The following is a 27,282-nucleotide window of genomic DNA, read 5'->3' on the forward strand; positions in this document are numbered from 1 at the left end:
ACAGATGGGAAGAATATTTGCAAAAGACGTCTGATAAAGGACTGTTATCCAAAATACACAATGAACTCTTTAAACTCAATAAGAAAACAAACAATCCAAATAAAAAGTGGACAGGAGATCTGAAAAGACACCTCACCAAAGAAGATACAGATGGCAAATATGCTTATGAAAAGATGCTCCACATCGTGTGTCATCAGGAAAATGCAAATTAAATCAATGAGATATCATTACACACCTATTAGCATGGCCAAAATCTGGAACACTGACAGCACCAAATGCTGGTAAGGGTGTGGAGCAACCAGAACTCTCAGTCACTGCTGGTAGGAATGCAAAATGGTACAGCCAGTTTGGAAGACAGTTTGGTGGTTTCTTACAAAACTAAACGTACTCTTACCATGTGATCCAGCAATCACGTTCCTTGGTATTTACCCAAAGGAGTTGAAAACTTATGTCCACAAAAAAACCTTGCACACGGATGCTCACAGCAGCTTTATTCATAACTGTCAAAACTTGGAAGTTTTGTCCTTCAGTAGGTGAATAAACTGTGGTCCATCCAGACAGTAGAATATTATTCAGCCAAAAAAAAGAGCTGTCAGGCCATGAAGAGACATGGAGGAACCCTAAATGCACAGAATGTCCAAGACCAAGAGTGAACCCTAATGTCAACTGTGGACTCTGGGTGATGATGATGTGTCCCTGTAAGTTCACCAGTTCTAACAAATATCCCATCTGGTGGGGGATCTTGATAGTGGAGGATGTTGATGGTGGGGCAGGCTGTGCATGTATGGGGGCAGGGGATACATGGGGAATCTCTGTCCCTTCCCCTCGATTTTCCTGTGAACCTAAAACTCTCTAAAAATAAAGCTAATTTAAAAGAAAAAAAGATAATAGTAAAGGCTGTGTGAGGGAAGTGGCCTGTGGTATTGTGTGTCCAGGATTTCCCTGTTAATATACATATAGCCAAATTACTCAAAACGTAACTGTGACATTAGCTAATTCACTGAGAAGTTAATCACAGAATCAGTGATTAACTCCAGAACTGGCAGGATGCAGAGATCACCTTGCTCTGATTTCTCATCTTAGGGGTAGTGACTCCAGCACTGTGACCAGGAATGCAGTCAGAGTGGCACAGATGGAATTAGACCTGGGATGGTTTTGCTCAGGGTTTGCAGGGTTATGTTTTTAACCTGTTTTTCTTTAGTTTAATGCAATGATCCATTCTTTGGCACCAGAAGCAGCACAGCTGCTTCATAGAGCTGTCTTTGACATAGAGAGTCAGAAACCAAAGACTGTTAATGTACAGTCTTCCTCCGAAAGCAGAATCACGATAAAGAATCCTCATGTTCAGCATCTTTGCTTAAATGTGAGATTGTGGGACTCATGAGTGCAGTGTCACCACTGGTACACTAATTAGGTTTGTCTGTAGGTAAGTAAACCTCATTTTGTGCTGCCTGGAGTCAGACTCAGTGGTTTTAAAGAGCCAGTGCTTTAACTTTACACTTATGTAGATGTTTATTCACCTGTAGTTGTGAAAATCAAGGAATTTGGGCTCAGAAATTTGTGAAAATGCTAAAGTTCGAACGTTTATGTGTTAGTATATCACAGTGCATGTGTGGAAATATTTAGAGCGCCACGGTTTAAACACTTTCCTTGATTTTGTAATATTCAGGTGTAGCATTCTCAATTAACAGGTGTCATAAGAATTAAATTTTGAGGGATATCTAAATTCACTGAATTTAAAGGTTTTCACTTAAAACGTTATCACAACTAAATGTAGCCAACAGTTTATGCCCTATGGATATTTATTGATTAAATGACATATATCAGACAACACACTTTGTTTTTAATTTTATTTATTTATTTTATTGATGTATAGTTGATTTCCAATGCTGTGCCAGTCTCTGCTGTACAGCCAAGTGACTCAGTTATACACATTCTTTTTTTATATTCTTTTCCATTACGGCTTATCACAGGATGCTGAAGATAGTTTCCTGTGCTATACAGTAGGACCTTGTTGTTTATTCATTCTAAATGTAATAATTTGCATCTACCAACCTCAAACTCCCAGTCCATCCCTCTCCCCCTCACCCTTAGCAACCACAAGTCTGTTCTCTATGTCTGTGAGTCTGTTTCTGTATTTCCCGGAGAGAGACACTGTCTCTTCCCATAGATACCCAAATTGTTTATAGTTGGGATATGCATCTTTATGTAAGCGTTCTTACTCAGAAAGCCGCTGTCGATATGGAAATACATTTTTTGTGTAATGCCGAAGTCATTTAAATTCATTTCTGACTTTCTTTTTTCTTCCCCATCCTAAATTAATCTCTAATAAGTCTCTGCATATACATACACGTTTTTAAAGTATATAATGCACATTATGGCTGGTTTAAGCTCTGTATTACCGTTACTTAAAAATTACATTTGATGTTTCACTTTTACTTCTGATAATTTTTTCATTATGTCCATGTTTTAAATTTCACAGTGGAATTTCCAGCATCACCCCAGTTAGTGATGCTCCCTGATCTATATAAAAACTGTCCACTATCTTAGCTTATTAATTAACAATCTTGGTTCAAAATCTTTGGATCTACTGAAATTTGATACAGTCTTCTAAATTTTGTTGCATGACTTTTTTGTTTTAGTACTATTCATTAATTCAGATATTTTTCAGGGTGTAAGTAAAGTGAACTGTACCAGGAAGCAGTGAGCATGTCCTTGGTTACTCATGAGCTTGTATTGTGGGGAAAAGCATCGTTTTTCTCTGAGTTAAGCTTCATGTTTTTTCTCTGTTATCGCCAAGACTAGATCAAGGTTTTTGTGGAAGAAGCAGCTGTTTAAAGTACCTTGTCACCCTCAGCATTTGCACATCGGTATGTCGGTTTCCCTGGTGTCAGCATCGACCCCTTCCCTCTGCAGCATCAGAAGCAGGAGCGTGACTTCTAACCACATGGTGCATTTGTAACTGGATGCACGCGGGGAAGGAGTATTACAGACAGTAAGAGACCGTGTCTGTCCTCCCTGTACTCAACTCAGAGTCATGTTGGTGGGAGGGTTAGATTTCAGCCCAGTTTTGATGATGAAGGTGACGGATTGGGCCCTGAGAGAGGCTGTGCCACTGTCCTGCCTAAATGGCACCTCCTCTGGGACCTGTGGTGGGAATGTGGTCAGAGCAGCTTATCTGTCTGTCACGTCTTCCCGCAGGAATGGAGGCCCCACTGGACGAATCGGTGACTGAGTGAGTGGGTTTGTGAGCCTGGAAAGTTCAGAAGTGGGACAGGCTTATGCTTTGCCTATTTATTGGCTTCAGTCCAGCCTGGGCTCTTGCTCCAGTTGGCCTCCCATGCACGGCCTTATCCACAGTGTGCTCCCTGTGGCCACCGCACAGTAGCAGTCCTGGAACATCATCCTCTGTGGGTCCCCTCAGAACCCAGGGGCAGCGGTGGGGAGGCTGAGTGCCAGCCTGAGGACCGGCCCAGACCCTATGGCCAGGAGAACGTCAGGCGCTGGTTAGCTCAGGTCTGGGCTACCTGAGCCAACCACCATGGCAGGGGCTGCAGGGGGAGGATGGATATCAAAGAAAAATTGGCCTGTTGTCAGCAAACAGATGGAAGTGGGTACTGGATGGGCAGCTTGAAAAGTTCATGCTAGTTCCATATGCAGACCCCAGGCTTGCAGATCTGACATAGGAATTCCCATACTGTTGAAGTGGGTTAAATAGGGAAGTGGTCTTTTAGACATGATTGGAGTGGGTTAATGTAAAACAATCCTTCTCACTTCCTCCTTAACAGTAAAACTGTTTACTTAGAGAGTCAGAGGAGATGAGGAATGGGCTGCTGGGATTGTTGTCCGAGGGGAAGAGACCTGTTATTCCACCGTGCAGGAACTTTCTTCACACCAACTCTGGGGGCCTCTCCTGCCTCCCCTGTCCCATGAGGCAGTGACAGTTGCCCCATTGCTACATTCCCAACTTACTGGACGTTTAGGTTTAGTTTTCCACCAAACTCAGTTCTCGAGGGGACAGAGCCTCTTGTGGACAGAGGAAGTGCCATGAAATCAGTGCTGCAGACCCGCACGCTCGTCTAGGAGCAGAGGGCCGTGCTGCTATGAGTCTGCACTGGCTTTAGTGTCGAAGGGGAAGTGCTGCCTGGATAGAACAGTGTTAGTTCCTTAGTCACTTCTCCACGACTCAGCTGGGCAGCGTTCTTGGGTACTCGGAGCTGGAGCTGATGGGAGAACCATCGTTTCCTATTCAGTTAGGGCCCCGACCCTGTCCCAGTGCTGCAGCCCATTATAAGACCACACATAGTTCTGAGGGGGAGGCTGATTCTGCATTCGGTGCTTCTAAGTTAGAGGGGAAGGTGGATATTAATGTTTCCTTTATCGGTAAAATTCCCTCAAACCCCACCCACCCGACCAGCCATGCTCAGTGAAGCTCTGGCAGTCTCTGTGTTGTTTGAAGTGTGAACTTCACGTGGAAGTGGAAGAATAGGTGTAGGATTTCACTGACATAATATATTTCTTTCCAGTAGAATTGCACTGAAGAGGCTCCCACATTTCCTCTGACTCTTAGATGGCACCTAAGTGTTGCCTGACCCTCTGGCTTGCTGCTGGTATCAACAAGTGACATTTTATAGCAGCACAAATAGGGGTGCCTTGAGGTAAATTCAGTGTAACATAGGCGTGTTTGTAAAAGAAAGGGGCCATCTCTCTGCTACTGACATGTTTGCTTGGAGTATTGATTTTGTTCCAACTCTGATGGAAAATGATGAACGGCGGCCAGTCTAATCTTTCAAAAATTCATTAGAAGTCATTCACAGTTTGTCTGCTTGTGTTTTTCCTCTCATGATCTGAGTATAATGAGGAATTCCTTTTGTCATCATCACCAACAAGAAACTCATATTGTGCAAGTCCTTGGGCACTGTGGTGAGAGCAGGTGCCAGTGCCCTGTCCTCAGGGAGCTCTCAGACCAGGTGTGACAAGTGTGGACAGGTTCATGTGGTGGGAGGAAGCTTCAGGGGAGAAAAAATCCACAGATCCTGTGACTCCTCTCAACCCCTCTTCTTTTTGTTTGTTTTTCATTTACCGTCTCTGAAATGGGGATGCACTTTACAATCAAGGGAGCAGCCTAGTTTAATTAGCGTATTTTTACCTTGGTGGTAGGTAATGCAATTTTACTTGGATTAGATTTGATGAATACAGTGAGTACTCAGAGAGGGAGGGGGAGGTGTTTCAGGGAAAGAGAATGGGCTTGGCAAGGTGGGGACTTGTGCGTGGAATAAAGAGCCGTAGGGATGGGGGGGGGAAGGGGCTTTAGTGCCAAGCTGCAGCGTGGAGGCCGCGTGGACTGGGTGGGGCAGTGGAGTCCAGCATTAGAATGTTTCCATGGAGTCAGGCATCCACAGGTGTTCGTCCCACCAGACCTGAATTTCTGCATTCCTTTCTTAAAACCCACAAGGTGAGGAAAAAGCTCTGGCGCGGGTGAGTTGTTATATCCAACAGCCATCTCTGGAAAGAGTCTAGACAGCTCTTTCAGGTTGGTGATGGCCTTGGACCTGGGAGTTGGGTCCCTGTTGAGCCTTGTGTCCCTGCGTGGGCACCAGGCAGAGCGGGACAGATGAAGGATTCTGGGCTCAGTGCAGATCACCTGCAAAGCAAGCTTGTCAGGAAAGGCTTGATGCCACATCACCCTGCAGTACCCTCAGGGGGTCCTGTGTGAGTCTAGGCTGACTCCATGTCATCCTCAGACTTCTGAAATGTGGGGGTTAAGTGTGGTTCTGTATTATGCATAGGGTGACGACATGTACACCTGCTTACTCAAGGACGCATGGTGCGCGCTGCTGGGGGTCATTCCAGGAAAGGTGGTTTCCATGCACCAGTGGATGTACCTCCCATCGACAGCAAGTAGTCAGTGGCCCAGGCTTCCTTTTTCTGTATAAGTTGCCAAGAAAACCCCTAAAGCCATAGTTGCCGCCTCTTGGAGGAACTGCCCTTCTCTGGTGTGTCTATCGCTTCTGCTGCTTCTGTTTCTCTTATCTTGAGATACTGAGTTAGTATAGTATCATTCATATTAACTTCCAATCTGAATTTGATTTTTAAAGAACAGGTACATCGATAAGCTTGTGTTGCTGTTGAACTGGAAAGCCAGGGTGTGCTGATGTATCTGGCAGGATGTGACAAGCAGAGTGACCAAGAATTTGCGTCCTATTTCTTGGGTTGGCTTTTCCCAATCTACAGATGTGGGGTGAGGGTGACAGCCTGCTCGCCACCCGATACTCTGTGCTCCTTGAAGAGGGAGGACTTTGAGCCGAAGCATGGTTAGTAATGTGTGCCAATTCTAAGTAGGGACAAGGGACAGCTACTGAGTGATTCAGCTGGCACTTTCACACACAGGAAATAGTCCGATGTTTAAAAATTCCTCCTTGTGTGGTTGTCACTAAAATGGGCAAAATAATGTGTATTCACTGATTTCCAAAGAAAGAGGGTCTGGGGCTTCCCTGGTGGTGCAGTGGTTGAGAGTCCACCTGCTGTTGCAGGGGACATGGGTTCGTGCCCCAGTCCGGGAGGATCCCACATGCCGCGGAGCAGCTGGGCCCGTGAGCCATGGCCGCTGAGCCTGTGCGTCCGGAGCCTATGCTCCACAGCGGGAGAGGCCACAACAGTGAGAGGCCCGTGTACCGCAAAAAAACAAAAACAAAAACAAAAAAAACCCCCACAACAACAAAGAAAGAAGGTCTGTAGGAAGGTTATTAAACTTGGAAGACTTTCTCTAACCCCTCCTATGTTTGTGGTCGAATCCTGACATCACCAGTGGGGCTGGGGAACGCCCCCCTCTCACCGTCACCCTCACGTACCTTCTCACACTGTTACTCCATAACAGTGGGAAGTAGGGCGTGGGGTGGGTAGGAAGCTCCACCAGCATTTAGGATAAACACCCAGTTTCCTGTGGACCTTATGAGTACAAGCTATTCCACTGGGTGAGGGATTCCCTACAATGTATCCCCCCAACCCAAATCAAAGGAACTAGTTTTGAGCATAAACACGTTCTTAATGTCATAGCTTTTACAGCTGAACCCTACTGTGGGGCCATTAGTTTTGTCTTAGTCCACCATTAGCAGATCCAGGAGCTTCTTGTGTTGATGGTGAATGTTTACCATCGTGTGTAAAGAAGAGAGTGAACCTTTATGTATATACTGAAATCAGATGAGACACGATTGCTGTGCGATCCCTGCAGGGGTGCTTACAGCTTTTTTTGAGGGCTAAATTCTTATTTTTAGATATCCTGACATCTTTTAACGCTGCCTTCACTTACTAAAAATCAGCATAAGTATGAAAATCAGTCTTGGAGTAGAAAGGGATATACTTCAACTGAGTAATAACTATGCATATGTTAAAAATATCAGCTAAAAATTACTCGAAGTGTTAACCATGAATGGATACAAAATGCAAGCTGGAAGAGTTATTCTTTCAGTATCAAAATTTTAAAAGGTTTTTGTGACACTTTTAACTATGGACAAATTACTATTAAAACTCAGCTACATTTATAACATTTTAAATAACTAATTGTATTACATTATTTGTTAACTTTTCCTGAGGCATTTTGCATAGTTACGTAATTAATGTTCATCTCTTTGCCAGAATTCTATTCATTTTTTTTTAGATCAGAAACCTAAAATGAAATGTTTCCTTTCCATTAAATTGTTATTGAACTATGTAACCATCAATTTGTGAATGTGAGAACAAGATTATCTTGTCTCTTTGGGGGTAATTCTTGCTTAATAGTGATAATGCTAAATGTTAAAATTATAGAACAGCTTATTTCTTTGGAAATTAGTATTTGCATGCTTGCCAGGTGAGAAATGTTGAAAATGTGGACATGAAGAAATTAAATTGCATTCATTTTGTATAGAAAGAAGACATTTAAAAACCCCTTTTGTCTTTTGCCACCACTGTGTTTGCTTAGGTACAGAAATGAGGTCGTTGTAGGCGCTTAGAATCTTATCTTTCACTTCCACAATACTAAGCAAACATAGTCTCCTAATTCCAATACTCAGACTCCTGATTATCAGATCCAGGGGAATAGATGATAATATACGTGAGCGTTGGCATTTGATATGTGGGAGTCCTGACCACACACAGGCTGCTGGAGTGGGAGCCACTGGGCCTCCAGGGCCTGGAATGTGCGTGGTTGGGAGCAATGAAGACAAGGAAAGAAAATGCTAGCGAGAAAGCAGCAGCAGTGCCCATGAGGGTTGGAGTCTGGGACCCTTAAGAATGAGGGGGAAGCAGACACCTCTGAGCTAATCCCTGGGGCCTATCCCTGGAAGAAGCCATGGTCTGGAAGGACCAGGATAGCTGCTCCGGGTGGTCTGAGCTCAGCCCTCCCAGCTTGAGAACTCTCTTGGCAACAGCTGCCCTGGAGGCAGGCTGTGAAAATTCAGTGGACAGAGATGGAAAGATGCTGAGAACAGGGCTGATGCTCTCATGACCGTTGGGTGCCAGCAAGTGGGAAACACTTGACCAGCTCGGCTTCCTGAACTGAGCTGCAGGTCTACTGCTTAAGCACTCCGAGCACGTCAGTGGAAACTCAGATTTCATGCGCAGCAGTGGTGAAGGGGACACTCCCTCCTGGTTGGAATGTCTGAGTAGAATAAAGCGTAAGGAAACGGTGTAGTTCGTCAGTGTGAGCAGGTGTCCATGCTGGGATCGAATAGACATTCCTCAGAGCCAGTGAGATAAGCGGGACCTTTTCTCACTCTGATGTGGCTGACATTCATGCTGTTCCTGCCCATATGCAGACAAGAGGAGGTGTCACTGGGAGCTGGTTCATTTTCCTGTTTTCTGATTGGAAATTCATGGTTTAAGTTCAGCTCGCATCAGAGTCTTTACATCGTTGAGCTTGGAAGCTTTTCAAACACTCAACTGTATGAGCAGGGATCTTCTGCATCCTGTAGCCTCCACAATGGGTAGCCGGGGTGTGAAGTCCTGTCTTCACCATTAGTGTTTGCAAATGCCTGTCTCTTTGCATAAAAGTTTGTTTTTCTTGAAGGTTCCAGTTAGATCCTTTTACTTAATGACATACTTAAAACTGTCATGAAAACGAATCTGCCAGCCACCATGAGTGAACGTGGGTGGGTTTTGTTTGTTTTCCTGCGGTGAATATTTTACTAGTGTAAATACTTGCATGAATGCTGAACACTGGGGATGGTGTCATCTTTCTGCTCATTCCCTCTTGGTTATAGTTAATGACTTCCACTTGGAAGATGTGTCAGGCACAGTGAAGGGTGAGGATTACGGGCCACACTGAAGAGTAACCTTTGGTTCAAACCCTGCACAGGTGTCTGTTGCTTTTGAGTAAAATTAAGTGGCGATTTCCATTCTCAAGGGACACAAACGCACAACAGAAATAACTTTAAAAAACAAACCTTTTAGTTTATGTGAAGTCCAGCAAATTTAGCTTGCAAAGTTTAACCACTTTTTCCTAGAAGCCATTATTAATTCGGTGGCTTTTTTTCTAGAAGTCATTAATTCAGTAGTATAAGTTAAATATATTTCTTTTGCCTGAAACTAATCACAGATTCTAAAACCAGTGACTAAAAGTGGAATGTTAGGGCTTCCCTGGTGGTGCAGTGGTTGAGAGTCCGCCTGCCATCGCAGGGGACACGGGTTCGTGCCCCAGTCCGGGAAGATCCCGCATGCCGTGGAGCGGCTGGGCCCGTGAGCCATGGCCGCTGAGCCTGCACGTCCAGAGCCTGTGCTCCACAACGGGAGAGGCCACAACAGTGAGAGGCCCGCGTACCGCAAAAAAAAAGGAATGTTAAATTAGGTATAGTGCCCCTAAAGGAAAATGCCCAATATTGGATCCATGTATTTAGAAAGTGTAGGACTCTTAAAAGTCACGTGCTTTTGACATACACTTTGTTTACTAGTTTTGACCTACATTTGTAAGAACACATATCTTAAGTTGTTTGGATACAACTGCAGATATGTGTGCTCATGTATGTATAAATATTCAGTGTTTTTCTCCCTTTCCATAAACAAAGAAGGCATCAGCACTCTTCTATATCAGTATTAATAGTAGAGAGCCATTTTTTCCCTCAAAATTAGAAGTCAGTTTTCAGGAAACCCTTATAATCTTTGTGAATTTGGTTTACCTTAATAATATGCCTCTAGGACAAAAACAAAAACAGAAACAAACCAAAACCACATATATTTGTGGGCTGCATTTTAAAATTTTCAATACCACATGCCTTAGGAAGGTAAAAATTTACGAACAGAAAATGTAAAAGGACCCATTAAGGGCAGTTGGTGAGAAAGCACTGGGGTAAAAAAGCAGTCACTGGGTTACCCTGATGTGTCCAACACTTCAGTGGATGTGTTAAGTGGCTGACTGTACCCTGACTGCAGGGCCTATGGGAAGCCCAGGAATAATGGTCAGGAATGTCCCTGCTCCTTACCAGGTAGGCAGGACAGACAACAGTCTCAAAGTGGGTGGAAATTTGAGTTTAAGTGCCAAGGACTCCAAACAGTGTAGGCATAGAAGAGTTACTGCAGATGAGCGAACACTGTTGTACATCCTTAACCACTGGGCTTGCACACTCAGTTAAGTGTCATTTCATTTTCACCTGTGCTTTTCTACCCTGGTCCTTGGCTTGTCTGAATTGCTTTGCTATCCAAGCTAGTTTGCAACATGAGCACATTTTCACATTGTCTTTGCATATTGATTTAAACTTTGATTCCTCATTATTTTTTCTTATTTCAAATGGAAGAGGGTTTTTTTTTCTTATCCTGTGATTGTATGGAGCATATTTTGGAATATGCATACTTTGTAAAGATTACCTCTAAATACACATGTACTCGCAAATCCAGCAGAGATTGTGGGTTCCAAAACTAAAGCAGAGATCTTTGTTTACAGCGCCTTCCACTTCTAATGACACATCAGTGGGTAGAGGATTGTATACATTATGCTTCATTATTTACCTTTTGAATAGATGTATTATTAATAATTGCCACGTGATCAAAGTTGGGCAAAATGTTTAGAAAGCATAATGTTTCCATAAGTTAGAAGTTTGTACTGTCATGGTTATTATTATTTAATATTAGGTAGTGGACTCATCAGAACTTTATCACGCACATTATATGCCAAGATTATCCAGATGTTTTATTCCCAGTAGTTCAGGGTAATTTTGACCTTGAAAGTGATTTTGTGCACAGGAAGCCTCAGAGTGTTTGCTGGGGGAATTCCTGTAGCTCATTCGTCTCACAAAAAGAAGTAACCATTATACAAACTTACTAAAAATAACTAGCCTACTACACGTCTTCTAGTATGTTTTTTGCCTTCCTGCCCCCCACCCCCCCAAATCCTTTAACTGCAGGCCTTTTCAGGACAGAGCCATTATTTTAGAAAGCAGTATTTTTAAGTTTATATGTATAAATATTTAAATATATATATTTATACATATAATAATATAATATTTATATATGTTATATATATTTATATATGTATAATTTGAAGATAAAATGATATAAAAATCCTAGAATATTCTGCATCTTACAAAACTATAAGAGGGAGATAATATTCAGTGATTTTTATCTTTCTAATAAAATCTTTGTCTCCATTTTATTCCCACTACTTGCCCAGATGGGGCAATTTGTTTAAGAAAGTTACTGGACTCATTAATTTAGGCACCACTTTATGTACATCGTTAAACATGGTTTAAAAGTGAGAATGTAACTGTTATTTAATCTTTCATTCAGCAGTTGTTTAGTGATAGGGGTTGTGTCTGTTTCTGGCACATAGTAGGATCTCTTGGATGAATGAATGGGAAAATAAAAGTCAGGGTCACTTCCATGGTGTTTGGGAATTTTGAGTAGGAATGAGTATGAAGCTTATTTAATAAGGGCCAAGTGAAAGCTGTATTTTGTAGCCATTTCAGAGGTGATTCAGTCTTGGACAGTAGCAGTGTGCTCTTCAGATCCTGGATTTCCAGGTCAGAGTGCCCCTTTGATACTGTCTTCTATCCCGTCTGAGAGAAGAAACAGAGGGCTGTGGTGGCCCCTCATTTCAAAGAGGAAAACTAGGCTTACATCACCGTGCCTGTGACAGGCGGTCTCCTGATCAGCATCTTGGGCTTCCTGAAGCTGCTCGGGGCCCTGCTGGTGGGAAAGGCAGAACAGCTGCAGGGAGCAGAGTGTGAGCCTACCTCTGACCCTGACCGCTGGCTGACCTGGGGCAGGGGTGGTTTTTGAGGTAAGTGAGTACGTCTACCAGGGTGCTCCTAGTGTGTGGCTTTGCGCAGAGGACCTGACCTGGCCCAAATCCCTGTAAACGTTTATACGTGGTCTGGGCTTGCTGAGGGGGTCGCCAGTTTTATTTTCTGGGTCTAAACTTACTCTCTGAGGTGGCCCAGGAACCTTTCTGAGCAGGAGCTGACCAGCTTAGAGTTGGGGTCCATCTACCCTCCTCCAACCATGGTGGTCTTGGGTCCCTAAGCTAGCACTTGTGTCATTATGAAGTTCCAGGGATTAGTGTGTCGATTCTGTAGGGTAACATGAACAGTTTGATGAATGACGACTAGAAGTCCCGGTGTCCTTTGGAAAAGCCCAGCAGTTCAAAAAGGGACACAGATGACAGATGTGGCTGCCTTGGTTCCTGGGGCCAGTGCTGGCAACCAGTCTGCAGGTGCACATCCACCAGTCTTGCCATCGAGGGGATCAGGTGGTGTCGTTTCCACTGAACAAGCTATTCTCAGTCCATTCAGAGTAATCAGGAATGTTGAGGAGGGTCTGCCTGCTTAGGGGAGAAAATTATCTAGACTAAGTTTTTCAGAATTGGTTCCTTCCACGAAAACAGGAAGTCATTCTTCATACGGTCAACAGTTCTTTGTAAACTAGAGTAATGTTGGTAAGAAATGTCAGTTTGCAAATAAATCATACAGTACAGAGAAACTTATACGTAAGCATTTACAGAGTTTTGAAATTTTTTATTAATTATTAGCCAGTAGGATTCAACATATTCTCATAGATTCCTTAACTCAGTGGCACAGTGGAAGTTTTTTTGGGCTTCAGCTGTATCTTGGGTAGAGTGTGAGTTGGCACTGAGGTGCTGTGTATGCTGATGGAAGATTAAATAGTCAAGGGAAGTAAAGGGGAAGGTGAGCAGATTTCCTCCTTGAAGAATTTTATTTAGCTGAGAAGAAATGGGTAGAAATTGAATTTCAGGTAAATAAAACGTAAGTCAAACAGTCACTGATGGACAGAAAGTGCATTCCTAACAAGCCCACTAAAGAAAGCTGCCTGGGGGCCAGGAGAAGCAAGGATGACAGTGTCTGTACTGCTCATCTGCGGCAGATGTTGAGCCTGGCCCCATCCTGAGTCCTGGTGGAGTGAGAGTTGGCTGGGACTGGGAGAGAGAAGCACGCGAGGCTTGTGTAGCCCAGGTGGCTGGCTGTCAGAGACATCGTGTTCCCCCAGAGTCGCCTGCGCACAGCCAGCGAGGTTCAGGGGAAATGCTCCAAGCACTTTCCTTCAGTTGGTTATCTTATGTTCAGACCAAGAATGCTTTCTTGGACTCAACACTTTATAGATGTCTTATTCCTTTCTTTGCCCTTAGTGAAGCAAGAAGTGATCACAGGCCAGAAGAGTAATGGGGACAAGATTGTTGTCGCCACAGAGAAGATTGCTAGGAAATAGGTCAACTGCATAGCGGAATGTTGCAAAAATTGAAGTGTTTTTAAAACTCTTCACAGATATCTTCCCTATCCCAGCCTATTCCAAAATAACTAATTTTGTGGCACTTACGTTTGGAGATTCCACCTCCCAATGTATGATAGTTGCCTCAAGAAATTTCATTTCTGCCTCCCTCCATGTTCCCTGTATTCTGTAGCCCATGTCCTGGGGGACTGTCACAGTGAAGCGTCTGTCTTATCATTGTGCTCTTTAGATGAATGCTGAGCATCTGGCTTCCACAAATCAGGTTTGTCTAGAGCTATGTAACTGATGTACATCGTGGGATTGATCTTTACTGGATCACGTGTAAGTTTGTAGAGGATAAGCTTTTGGCAGAAGACAGAGTCGTCAGCTAATTGCAGCACCAAACGGGTGTTACAAGTAGAGATGCAGGTTCTTCCCTTCCTCCTTAACCATCGGTGAGGATTCATTCTGAAGTTGGTAAAAAGAAAAGTAGCTGCTACGGTGGAACAACCAGAAACTGCTGGAGGCGATAAAGTGTGTGTACTTTCTCCTTGCCCGGTAATTTTTTTTAAATCTGCAAGGTACACTTTAGCATCTTTTATATTTTTCTTCAGTGATTCATTTACTTGAAAAAACAGAAGTCTTCCCACACGGACCAGTATTCAAAAATCTATTAACAGTTTGGGGGGATGGGGAAGGAATCACAGGGTTGGGCTTTTCTGTTTTTTTTTTTTTTCCCATTTACTTCCACTTAAGCACTTAAGCTCATTGTGCCAGAAATGGTTTTTTAAATTTAACTTTGGAGAAAATATGAGTGTGTGTGTACTTAAATATTTCCTCACAAGAGAAGGGGCTCATTGGGGTTCATCCAGCTGATGCGATGGGTTGATGTTTTCCTGCGTTTGGTCCATGCAAGTTCCTGTGACATGTACTTTACATAAATGCTCTGTAAATCTTGTGTTAAAAGGGCCTTGTTCCTGCTCAAAAACACAGTTTTTGCCTTGGTTCTGCCTCTAAACAAAAGAGCTGTCTGATTTTTGAGAGGAGCCCTTCCTCTGCCCCCTACACATGGAATCTCCAGCGGGGTGGTCCTCACGGCTTGAGGCTCCAAGTGGTGGATGTATTTGCTTTGTGCCCTATCCAGTGATGATGGGATGGAGGATGTTCTTACTGATGAGGAGTTTACAGTGTGAAAGGGGAACGTGGTTGCCTGAAGCCAGGAAGCTAGTGCACAGAACCTAGACCTTGTTTACCTGTGATGCGCTCACCTGGTGTGACGTGGCATCCTGGGACTGCGGGGCTCCCAGTGGGGGCGGTGAGACCCCACGCGTGGGCACAAGGAGAAGAGTGGGCTTCTGAGTAAGTGGAGGACTTGGTGCTCTGGGTTGAGGGTCTGCCTGGGATGCTGGGTGAGAACAGCAGCCCCTCCCCAAATGTCGGGAGAGCACGAGCACCCTTCAGTGTGGGCTGGATGCCCTAGTTACCAACCTACCGCTTCACATTCAAAGAGAAATTTTAAACCATGCTTCGCTCCTAAACTGTGTTTTTAGGCTTAATTAAAATTACCTGATTTCCATAAGCCCTGTTTTCTTGTCTTAGGATCCTGTGGTGAATCCCTTGCTGTATTTCACGTTGAACTTCTGGGTTCTTGCACGTTTTCTCTCGCACACGCTGCAGCTGCTTGTCATGTTGCGCTTTGCCCAGTCTCCACAGAACCAAACCCCTGCTCCCCTCTGTCCCTTCTCGCGTGCGCATTCCTGTTCTCCCTTACATCTCTCTGCCTCTCCGTAGTCTCACCTCTAAGAGGGAAGCCCTCTGGGTCTGCTCTGCACCCCTGCTTTCACTGCAGGGCTCTTGAGGCTTTGTAGATCCGAGTCTGGCTCCTCGTTGTACAGATGGGAAAACTGAGGGCTGGGGAGGTTGCGCTCCTAGCCGACTTACAGCCGGGTAAGTGACCCCCTGGGAGCCAGTCCCCACTTCCCGAATCCAGGTCTGTGCCTTCTCCACGCACAGGGTTATGGCTGCTTGTGCTGTGGTTTTTCTTACTGTCAGGTCACGTGTGGTCAGGGCTGGGCCCTCCCTTCTTCGTTCATCCTGGCTGATGGCTCAGAGGATGTTGTCCGAAATCGTCAAAAGGGGATGAGCCAGGCACATACACTCTAGAATTGACCTGGAGTTGGACTGTTTTCTTTGGGAACCTAAGGATAGAGGTTCCATATGGAAATGTGCGTTATCAAAGGATCAGGATGATGAAAATCACAAAATGCTGGTGAAAGAAATCAGAGTTAAATACCTTGTTCATGGATCAGATGATGCAATGTGTAAAGATGTCAGTTCTTCCTAAATTGATCTGTAGATTTAAGAGAACTCCTATCAAGTTCTCAGCTTTGTGGTAGACATAACAAACTTTTCCTAAAATTTATGTGGAAAGGGAAAAGCCCTTGAATAGCCGAAACAGCTTTGACGAGAATAAAGTAGGAGAAATCATTCTTCCCCGTGCTAAGGCTTCCTGTGTAGCCACAGTTGTCAAGAGTGTGGGTTAGACCCACAGTGCAGTGGAATGGGGTGGGGAACTCAGACCTACACAAAATGCCCAATTAATTTTTGACCAAGGAGCAAAACCAATTCAATGGTGGAGGGATGCCCTGTTCCATGAATCATGTTGGAGGAATTGGACATCCATAGGCCAAAAAAAAAATCTAGACCTGAATCCCACACCTTATACAAAAATTAACTTAAGGATCATAGATCTCAGTGTAAGATGTAAAACTACAAAACATCTAGCAAAATAGAGAGGTCTTCAAATCTGAGGATGAGGCAAAGAGTTCTTAGATTGACACTAAAAGCACAGTCCCCGGGCTTCCCTGGTGGCACAGTAGTTGAGAATCTGCCTGCTAATGCAGGGGACACAGCTTCGAGCCCTGGTCTGGGAAGATCCCACATGCCGCGGCTACTGAGCCTGTGCGTCTGGAGCCTGTGCTGCGCAACAAGAGAGGCCGCGACAGTGAGAGGCCCACGCACCGCGATGAAGAGTGGCCCCCGCTCGCCGCAACTAGAGAAAGCCCTCACACAGAAACGAAGACCCAATGCAGCCAAAAATTAAATAAATAAAATGAATTTATTTAAATAAATAAATACACGCACAGTCCCTAAAATGAAAAATGGATAAACTGGACTTCATCAAGATGAAAACTTCTGTTCTGTGGAAGACTCTGTAAGAGGATGAAAAGATGCTGGAGCTGGGGGTGCCCCTGTGTTTGTGGACCTGCACTCACCCTTCCTCACTCTGACAAGTGTCAAAGTTAAATGGTAACATCCGGACCTTACTGGCTAGAGTTAAGATTTCAACATAGTGCATATTTAAAATATATTTTTTTCTTTCTGGTCATGCCATTAACTAAATGTTTTGAGGAACTTTATGGTTATTCCCATAAACGTACAAATCCCAATCATGTTGAGAATTGTTTTCCATCATCCTGAGCATTTGAATAAGCGTTGGTGATGTTATAATCCTAGAGAAGGGTTTATATTTATCCTGATTACCTTACTTAAAATATCCTTATAGAACTCAAATTTCTAAATTTTACATTGGAAATATGGCATAAACCTGAGAAAAATGAAAGAGTGATAAATCCAGTAGTAAGATAGTAACAAAGGAAAACACAATAACTGGGAAGTGTTGTGACATCTCGAGATGTGGGCCAGGCTCTGGACGGACGTGAAGGTGCTGCTGATGGGTTTGCGCACAGTCCCGGAGCAGCCTTCGCCAGGCTCCAAAGACGAGGCCCCGCTGTCTCACCACCCTCCTAGTGGTAGGTCAGTGGGTGCGGAGCGGGCGGGCGCTGGGGACTGAGATCCAGAGCTGCGAGCCGCTGTGTGGTCGACACAGGGAGAGCTGATGGCACCCCAGGTCCGGTTACTGTGGCGGGGATAAAAGAGAAGCGCGTGGATGCCTAAGAGGTTGGGATTTCAAGTTTCCTCAGGATTTCTGATACCTCTGTCATCTGCTGCCTTCGGCCTCACTCCCCTGGAGCCATCCTGCTCTTCGCATGTACTGCTGGCTGGCTCGCCCAGCATGGAATTCTTCCCGCCCAACTTGGAGCAGGTGCAGCGCCTGGGAGCCTGGTAGTGTCCTTCACAAGTTTGCACGTGTGATAGGTGCCACATGAGTACTTGTTGGGTTTTTAAACTATGTTTTCTTCCCTATTTCATGCTTTCTGAGACGTTTCACGTTCTGTGTATTTGATCTTTTCAACTACGGTGGAAGGTGATAGGTGTTATTACCAATATTTTATCACTGAGAAAGATGAGACCAGAGAAGTTAGCTGATGTATGGTTTGTGTTCAGGGCGAGGAGAGGTTCCCGGTCTGCCTGCTTCTACTCCCCTGGACAGGTGGGTTCTTGCCGGGACAGCACAGTCTCTCTGCAGAAAAGAAAAGCTTCCCACAGAGATGACAAATGTGCCTCCAGCAGCTGGGTAGGAGGGGAAAAGCCGTCAAGGGTGCTCCCTAAGCCTTATAAAGCCAGTGGCTTAGGAGAGAGGAGTTCTGAAGGTTCCTGACAGCCATAAAATTCCAAACATGGAAATGATTGCTTTGTTATATAAAGCATTCGTTCCAGCATTAAATAATAAACTCCTGACACCAAGAATGGAAACCATCCCTGTTAGGCTGGTCTGTTTACTCGGCACTTACCCAGCTGTGGAGGTGGCTCTGGGGCACATACTCCCCTCTTGGGGGTATTCCTGGCTCTACGGGTTGTCCTATTCTGACCCGACACCCACAGGGCTCTGCAAATTGCTGTGGGGTCCAAGTTTGCCAGAATGAGGCCAGGATGGAAAAAGAGAGGAGCTGCAATATCACCTCCCTTCTTGCATTTTCTAGGCTGGTTTTTCCTTCACTTTTCTAAGACTCAGGGTTTGCCTGGAAAATCTGGACTACAATATAAGTAAGAAAGAGAATTCTTCCCAGGGTGGGGGCGGGGCGGGGTGGGGCGGGGAGAATGGTCTCTGTCTTAGTGAGATTCAACCGTACATTGGGGGCTTTACTTGACTTGCATTTTCAGTTCAAATTTATGACTTGGCTGTAAATCTCTCTTTCCTTTGTTACAGAACACATGAGAACTTTAATTTCTACTGTTGCAATTCTTGGTCTTATGGAACTTCTTTGTCCAAGAATAATAATATAAATAACATTTTTGGTAAAGTAGAAAGTGTCTCAAAAAATCACTTTTATTTTCTCTTCACTGAAGTTACAAACGATTTATGTGTTTACTTTTCTGTCATACATTCTTATTCCTAAAATGAAAGGAGAGTTAGATAGGTGTCTTGAATATCAAAGCATGGAAAATACACTCTTTGGAATTTTGTATGGGAAATTCTCAAGCAAGGGATCCTGTGGTCCATGTCCTTTAACATCAGCAACTGTTTGCTCCTTTTCAAGGAGCAAAATGTAGACGCAGCATGGGTGAAGTGATCTACATGTTTTCTTGATAGTGTTCTTTTAGCTTACAGGTTGCAAGAATACTAATTAACCTGCTGTAAACCATGGAATAGTCTTTATAGACTGATAGGTTTTAATAAAGTTTTGCTTAGAAATGTGATGTGGAGTAGGGTTCCTCTCTCTCATAGCCTTTCTGCATTGAGTTTACAGAGTTTCATCCTGAAGACTGTGTGCTCATTATAGATCCAAAGTGAGGAGCAGAGGGGAGGAGCAGCCAAAGTTGGATGCTTTATAAAGCATCCAGCTTTAGCCTGAATGGATGTAAAGTGAAGAGAAACACTGTGTTTCCATGGTGATACCATGGCACTGATTGTAGGTCAACCTCAGACAGAAACCAAGGAGGGGCTCTGGGTGGATGGAGTTGTGTGTAAAGCTAGCCAGCTTCTGTCTGTCCTACCCATCTTTCATCCATCTTTCTTCCTTCTATCAGTCATCTATCCTTTCAGTTTATTCTTTCTATCTCCATTCATCTACCTCTCTATCTGTCTTACTATATTATCCTCATTGGTTGCTTCAGAACACAAGATCGCCCTACTTATATAAATTTGCAGCGAGTTTGACATAGTCTATTGGACCTCAGTCTACCAGATGCTAAAGTAGCTCCAGAGTTAAAAATAACTGGACTTTCTGCATGGAGAAGGAAACGCAGCGAGGACATTTTAGCCCTCATGCTTGGGACGCCTGAGGAACCTGCTCCTGCCGCAGACGCTGGATCCTTTACGTAACACATGAGCCATGCTGGTGTTTCATACACTTTAATAATGGAATAATCATCGATTTCCCTCTGTCCTTTCCCCACATGTGGCCACTAAACAGTTAAACAATCACCAGGCATTTTCGCTGATTATGAATGCAGCATCTGTCCAGTCACTTATTTGAAGTCATTCTGTATGTTGGTGTCTGCTGCTCATTTGTGATTAACTCCATCAATACATAGTCCTGGTCTGTAAAACAGAGGGGTCATACTCGGTTCTGTAGGACACTGACCCGTGAAGGTGTCACAGCCTGGCTTTGAAGATAAGCCACTCGTATATGTTACAAAAACAAACTGTAAGCAGCCCTCTGAGGCCTCATGAGACTTGTGCAGAAGTCTGTGTGGCCAGAGCGCAAGGCTGGGATGTCACTGAGACAGGGCAGGGGCTGGGGGCATGGAAACGGGCAGTGGGGTGAGAGGTTGTCCCTGAGGAGGGTGTCCGGATCAAGCGGAGAGCTGGGCAGGACATCAGGTGGCAAGAATGTTGACCAGTGGTCACAGAGTGGAGGCTCGAGTGGGGACTCTGGGTGTGGCTTTCATGGGAAAAGTTTTGGACTTGGACAGAGGTGGTTTTCTTCTTAGATATGGGGGCCTGGGCGAGAAATATAACCATTATTTGCACCTCGATTTCTTACCTGTAAAATCAGTTGTTATAAGGATTAAAAGAGATTATTTAGGACGCATAGGACAGGGCCGTGTAGTTAATACTTCTGGCTATGCAGTCTGCACGCTGTGTGTTGTGGTGCTTACCAGGGAGTATGGCTGTGTGCTGGTAAAACTTTATTTCCAAAAACAGCCCACAGGCTGGATTTGTAGTTTTCCAACCTGTGATTTAGATAAAATTCGTGGGGTGTGGAAGTTATTCAATAAATAGTGTCTCCCTTTCCGTCTTCTAGGTTTCGAAAGATGATAGCAGCCTGGGATTTCTGAGTCATATCTGGAGGTTCTCCGATATGACTTAGTGGCATGATTTAGTAGTGGAGCTGAAATAGAACACCTGTGTGGAGGTACTGACTCTGCCTCCCGCCCAGCCTTGCTGAGTCTGTGGGGTCAGGAACCTGAGTGGACGCCCCTGTGAGGCCGACATTAACATCTCCCCTTTAAAGAGGAGCTGTGGCTTCACGCGGAAAGCGCCTGTGTTCCTTTAGGCCAGGATCTTAACAACTGGAGCTTTCCAAAGTAAGACCACATTTAAAATGAGAGTGAATAGTGAGTGTCCTTTGAGGTTGGCTTCAAGGGAGGGGACCCCCCCCCCATACTTAAATGTTCATCTGAGAAATTTTTACAACTTGAGCTGAACTTTGTCTTTTAATCTTTCTACTAGCTTAAATGGTTGATCCTCAGCCTTTACTATATGTCTGCCTTTACTAGTGGGATTTTTCTTTTCGTATAGATTCTTCTTGTTGTAGCCTTTTCTTTTCCACTTAGAGAAGATCCTTTAACATTCCTTTTAGGGTAGGTTCAGTATTGATGAAGTCTTTTAGTTTTTGCTTGTCTGAGAAGTTCTTTATCTCTTCTTCAATTCTGAATGGTAACCTTGCTGGGGAGAGTATCCTAGGTTGCAGGTTTTCAGCACTTTAAATGTATCACGCCATTCCCTTCTAGCCTGCAATATTTCTGCTGAAAAATCAGCTGATAGCCTTATGGGGGTTCCCTTGAATGAGACTCTTTGTTTCTCTCTTGCTGCCATTGGAATCCTCTATCTGTAACTTTTGCCATTTTAATTATGATATGCCTTGGTGTGGGTCTCTCTGAGTTCATCTTGTTTGGGATGGGACTCTCTGCTTCCTGTACCTGGATGTCTGTTTCCTTCTTTAGGTTTGTAAAGTTTTCAGCCATAACTTCATCAAATACATTTTTACCCTCTTCTCTGTCTCTTCTTCTGGAACCTCATAATGTGGTTGTTAGTGTGCTTGATGTTGTCCCAGAGATCGTTTAAACTGTTCTCATTTTTAAATTTGCTTTTCTTTTTACTGTTCTTCTTGTGTGATTTCCATTATTCTATCTTCCAGATCACTTATGTGTTCTTCACTATCACCTAATCTGCTTTTCCTTCTAGTGTGTTTTTCATTTCACTTATTGTGTTCTTCAATTCTGACTGGTTCTTTTTTAAAAAAAATATTTTCTAGTTTCTTACTAAAATTCTCACCATGTTCATCTATTCCTTTCCCAAGTTTAGTTAGCATCCTTATTAATAATGCTTTGAATTCTTTATCTGGTAAATTGTTTATTTTTGCTTCATTATCTGTTGTGAGCACAAGTTATGTCTTACCCCAGGGTGTGCTAGCAGCTCTCAACTTTTAGGAGAAGGGGCTGAAGAGGGAGGGGTGAGGGCTGTAGCCAGGTGTGAGCTGGGCTTCCCCTCTGCTCGATAGCGTCAACACCCTATCAGGGCCGGGCCGGGTCCCAAGTTGCTGGAGCAGAAGCCCTGAGGGTCAGGTCCAAGCCGGCTCCATTCCCTTTAAGTGTATATTTTCCACGCTCCCCGCACCAGTCCCCTCGCCCCAGCAGTGCTGAAGCAAGAGGTGCCTGTGTGGGCTGTCAGCGGGGTTGGGGGGTTTGGCTGCTGACAGAGGTCAGGGCTGCTTCTGACTCACCACCTGTGTAAGCGCTGCTAGTGGTTGCCGCCACCCCACTCAGTCGCTGCTTTGGGTCTGAGCTGCTCTGAGTCTTACAGCTGGGCCCTCTCCCCATCATGAAGTAAGCGGGACTGGAGCGGTCGCTTGGCTGAGGCTATGGGAAACCAGCAGCTGCTGGAGCAGCCCTCACTCCACCCTGCATGGGAGCAAGCTGGCGTGCACACTCCTCACCGTGGAGCCCAGGCTTCCCACAGCCCTCCTGTTAGTCCATGGACCCTCCAACCAGCCAAGGGCACTCATCTTCACTGTGTCAGACCCCAGGACCAGGGAGCCTGATCTGTGGCCGAACCGCTCGCTCCCCAGGGCAGATCTCTGCTCCTGTGAGCTCCCTCTTCCTCTGAGTCCCCTCCGTGGGGCACAGCTCCTGACCTGATCACTTCTCTTCCTACCCTATTCCATGTGGCTCTTCCTTATAGCCCCAGTTGTACAGGAGTCTTTCTGCCAGTCTCCAGTTAGTTTTCGGTGAGAATTGTTCCACACGTAGATGTAGTTTAGATTTGTTCATGGGGGGAGGTGAGCTCCACATCTTCCTGCTCTGCCATCTTGATCTCCTCAAAACTTAAGCTGAGCTTTGGGTGACGAACAAGCTGGAAGGGGCTGGTTCATCAGGCTAGGATTTGATGGCAGGACTGTGCAGAGCAGCTGTGGGGTTGGCTGGGAAAGGGAGAGCACCAGAGGGAAACACCCGGTAAACAGTAGGTGTCTACCCTGTGCTCAGGTGGCCTCCCAACAGGCCAGTATGTGCTTTTCCCACCAACACACCCTCACGCACGTGCTCCTTTCCCTGTCTCGTGCTTCTGTTTTCCTCTAGGCATCCCCTCAGGGAGCAAACTGGTTTTGAGTTTATAAAATGCTGAGCAGCAGCACAATTAGCACAAAAAATAGCTTTCTCGTAGTTTTATTGTCTTCAAAGAGCGGTCAGTTTGTTTTAGCACCAAAAACGCTCAATAGTCAATAGCGGGATGTGTTTTCATATATTTGTGTTGTTTACAGCTCCATGTGCATAAACTAATCATGTGTTTTGTGGGCTGGACAAGACTGCAGTGAGCTGTGAGCTGGTTGGGTCAGGGTGCCCTCTGGTTTGATCAAATGTAGCGAGCGCCACCACCAGGAAAAGCGGACTTAGCAACTTGTGTGTGACTCATTATAACTTTTCATTTGTTTGCTGTATTTTTATTAAAACTTTAGTGTCTAGCTCTTCTAGGAATGATGGCTTGGTCAGAATATTAGGAAAAAATTTAACAGTTTCAGAAAAATTCAAGGGCACAAGTCAGCATTTTGGGTACATTCGAGCTTGTAATTGGGCAAGGCTGTTGCACGTCATAAAGGTTATTTGTCCCAGGTACTTGGCACTTGGGGAAAATGCCAGCCTAGCAATGGCTCTTGAATCTCTGGCATCAGCAATTTACTTCCTGTTTTATTGATAAGCTTCTTTCTCATATATTTTGGATTCCATAGGTCCTATGTTCTCTTGCTTTGTTTTATCTACTCTTTTATTTCGTCTTAGACATTTTCAAAAATACACTAGCAGTAAGTATAGTCCTTGGGACCGACACACCTGATAAGAAAAAAGTCTCATTAATGGAGGAAGATGCTAATCAGTGGTGGTTTTGGCCAGCTCTCACTGGGGTAGACACCTGCAGAATCCGTTGTTGATTGAGTTAATGAGAGCCGTGTAGATCGGGGAGGTTTCCTGCCCCACAGATGTGAATAAGATTGCAAGAATCTAATTCGGGACCCCATCAGAGCCAAAACCTTGTGAGAAGGGGCCAGGGACAAGCATGTCTGCGCGTAGTGAAGGATTTTATATAACTTAAATGAGTATTTATTTGTGAGCAGCGGAAATGTCAAGGTGAATGATACGGAGTGCTTTCTTCTTAAATTATAAGGAAATAGAAGACACACACAGATGTGACTGTGTCTTCACAGTTGAGTGTTCAGCTCTACTTGTGAAAGCATTCTGAACTTCCCTTTCCTTCTCTTACAGGTGACATCACACAAAAAGGATATGAAAAGAAGAGATCGAAATTGATTGGCGCCTACCTGCCCCAGCCTCCGAGTATGTAAACCTTGATGAGTAGCATAAAGCATCCCATTTTAAGAGTTAACTGCAACATGCGAGAGAACAGCTGAGCACAAGTCCTCCCTCAGTCCCCAGTCTGCATGCAGATCACGCCATTGAGGTGGCACTAGGCACATCCTACTCCTTTGTGTGATTGCAGGATATTTTGTGAATTTAGAAGATACATACGACTTTTCTATAAATGTGCCTAATAAGTTTAATAAGTTTAGGTACTTTATTCATAGAGCTGCAGTAGTATGTTTGATTACTTTAAAATGGCTATAATCATAAAAAATGTGAGAGCATTTATGGTTTAAACATGACTTTTGTCTTAGTGAGTTAAATTTATTGATAATGGTTTAAATTAATCCAAGGTTTTCATTGACGTCATTGGTTGGGGGTGGAGGGCCAATCTAGAAATTTAGAAAATGATGTAACATCCTGCCTGGTATTATAAAATCATAAAGGTTGGTTGTTTTCTGAAACGTGATTGTCAACGTAATGGATTCTTCCCCAAGTACAAATTCTGTTTAATTCCAGCATTTTCACGTGTGCAAGTGTGTAGAATTTCTGCCCTCGAGCTGGGTTCTGTACATTTCAGGGAAAGGAAGATGATACTGGGCTGCAGTTGTAACACTCCGTTCTGATGTAAGCTCAGTTCAGCCCGAGGGCAACCTTGAGAATTTTCTGGGCATCAGGAAAGGCTTAAAGCTAACACAAGTCCTCCAGGAGGAAGGACAGCAACACTGTCCACTGGAAATGGACTCTCCATTGTTCACTGTTGGAACAGATGTGAAGCTCTGCTGAGCCGCTTCTGCTAGAAGAGGTTCAAGTCTGCATGTGCAGGCCCAGCACAGGCCCACCGGCTCTCCGGGCTGTGACACAGCCTCCAGTGCTATGGGCGCAGAAGGAGTGTCCCCACCTGTGGCTCACATTCCAGGACACTTAACTTGTGTGTTGAGTTTCTGCTGCTTTTTTAGCTTTGTTTGGTTGTGTGTGATTTCTTTCTTTTCTCCGTACTTAAGAGAGTTAACATAAAGATGGACCGGCTGCACAGGCCTGCCTTAGCTGACGGCCTGGGTTTTCCTGCTGTCTAGTCTGTAAAGGGAAGAAGCTCTGCGCTGTCTGAGTGGATGGAAAATAGGTGTGTTGTCTAGCTGACCCCATGTGTGAGAGACTTCAGAGCACACGTGGGCAGACGACTAGATGTGGTCTCCCCGCTTTCCTCCTCTCGTGCTCCAGCAGAGCTGTTGTGATGAATTCCTGTCTGCACGTGGCCCCTCCTGGTCTTGGAGGAAGGCTGGTGGGGAGACTGTAGGCCCTTTGGGTTGCTAGATTTTATTGTCCGTGCCTTACGAAACAAAAGTGAAACAGAAGCAGTTCTGCACCTTCCCAGAAGATGGCTCTGGAGCTGCGACAGTGCCAGGAACGTGGCTGACCCGTGTTGCTGAGCGCTGAGGGTGGCCCTGTGTGGCGTGGTCCCTTTGATGTTCTTTATGCTGTTCTGCATGGGGTCGGCCGCTCTGCTCGGTGCTGTAACAAATTTAAAAAAAACTAAAGTTTGAATTAATTAGTTTTTTTTCAACTTGTTACAGCAGCGAATGGAGCTGCCGTGGTCCGGTGTAGACTGCAGCACAGTGAAGGAGCCCCGAGAAGAATGCTGCAGGCTGGCAACATCGGGGTGTGTGACATCCGAGACGCCGCGGTCAGAGAGCGGGCGGCCAGCACCGCAGGAAACCGGCCACTGTTTTACTTTCGTTTCGGTGAGCGCACTTAACTGAGAGAGAGAGAGAGAGACACACACACACACACACACCCACCCCACGGCAGGGCACGTTTGCAGTGGACTGTCCACCTAATGCCTTTCTAAACAGAAGTGAGGGCTCAGCCTTGGGGGAACATAGGGGGTCCTCTTTCTGAGCCCCTGTTCTCCATTTGAACTTGTGCGACTTATCGAGGCCACAGTGCTCCTTGGGCAAAGAGCTTGTCATGATCATCCTGCTGACTCAGGGCCCAGTTTTTGAGTGTTTTCTATTAAAATATAATACTCGGTTTTTACAACCATATTTTTGCATTTGGAGCACCACTTACAAAACACTTTAAAAAGAAGAATGCATGACAGATCATACAGTTCTTCCTAAAATTGTTGATATTCCGCTAAACTTTGTCTCATAGCCAGAGACCTGGGTGAAGGATGAACTCTAATGAATCCTGGCCTCTGAGATCTGCTTCAGGGAGTAAGGTCTGTAGCTCCATGGTATTCCTATCTCCAGAGGGCAGTTATGGAGTTTTGAAATTGAAAAATTGAACCAGTTAATCATAGAGTGTATTCTTAGAGGTCGTGATCCTATTCAGAGGTCAAAATTATTTTAGTGAGCAATATTTTGAATATAAGAAGCCCAAAAAGATGAGTTCAGTGCACCTTTTAGTACAATAAGGAATAAGCATTTATAAGCGTCAGGGTTTTACCTCCAATAAAAGGCATTGTTTGAGAATCAGGTACAGACACTAAGTTGTTATGTCACAGTTGTCCTCCAGGATCTTAGAGGAGGGAACCCAGCCGGGTCTCTCCGCTGTGGCTCTGCCCTCCTCTCCATGCCAGCCTGCTGATGGGCGTGATGCCTGTCTGTGTGGGGA

The 27,282-nt window shown here is 44.7% G+C and overlaps 1 protein-coding gene across 2 annotated transcripts in view; it reads left to right on the forward strand.

Moving 5' to 3' along the window:
* The window catches only part of DIP2C (DIP2 acetate--CoA ligase C (putative)), a 366,491-nt gene that overhangs the window by 155,613 nt on the left and 183,596 nt on the right, over positions 1 to 27,282 (forward strand). The window contains exon 2 of one of the 2 annotated variants that reach the window (XM_007445661.1): positions 24,571 to 24,642. In XM_007445661.1, coding sequence (XP_007445723.1) covers positions 24,571 to 24,642 — 72 coding nt within the window. Of the gene's footprint in view, positions 1 to 24,570; positions 24,643 to 26,302; positions 26,409 to 27,282 lie in introns of those variants that run through there. The other variant, XM_007445662.1, reaches the window with a different exon arrangement.

This window comes from Lipotes vexillifer, unplaced genomic scaffold (assembly GCF_000442215.2).
Source record: "Lipotes vexillifer unplaced genomic scaffold, Lipotes_vexillifer_v1.1 scaffold646, whole genome shotgun sequence".
NCBI lineage: Eukaryota > Metazoa > Chordata > Mammalia > Artiodactyla > Lipotidae > Lipotes > Lipotes vexillifer.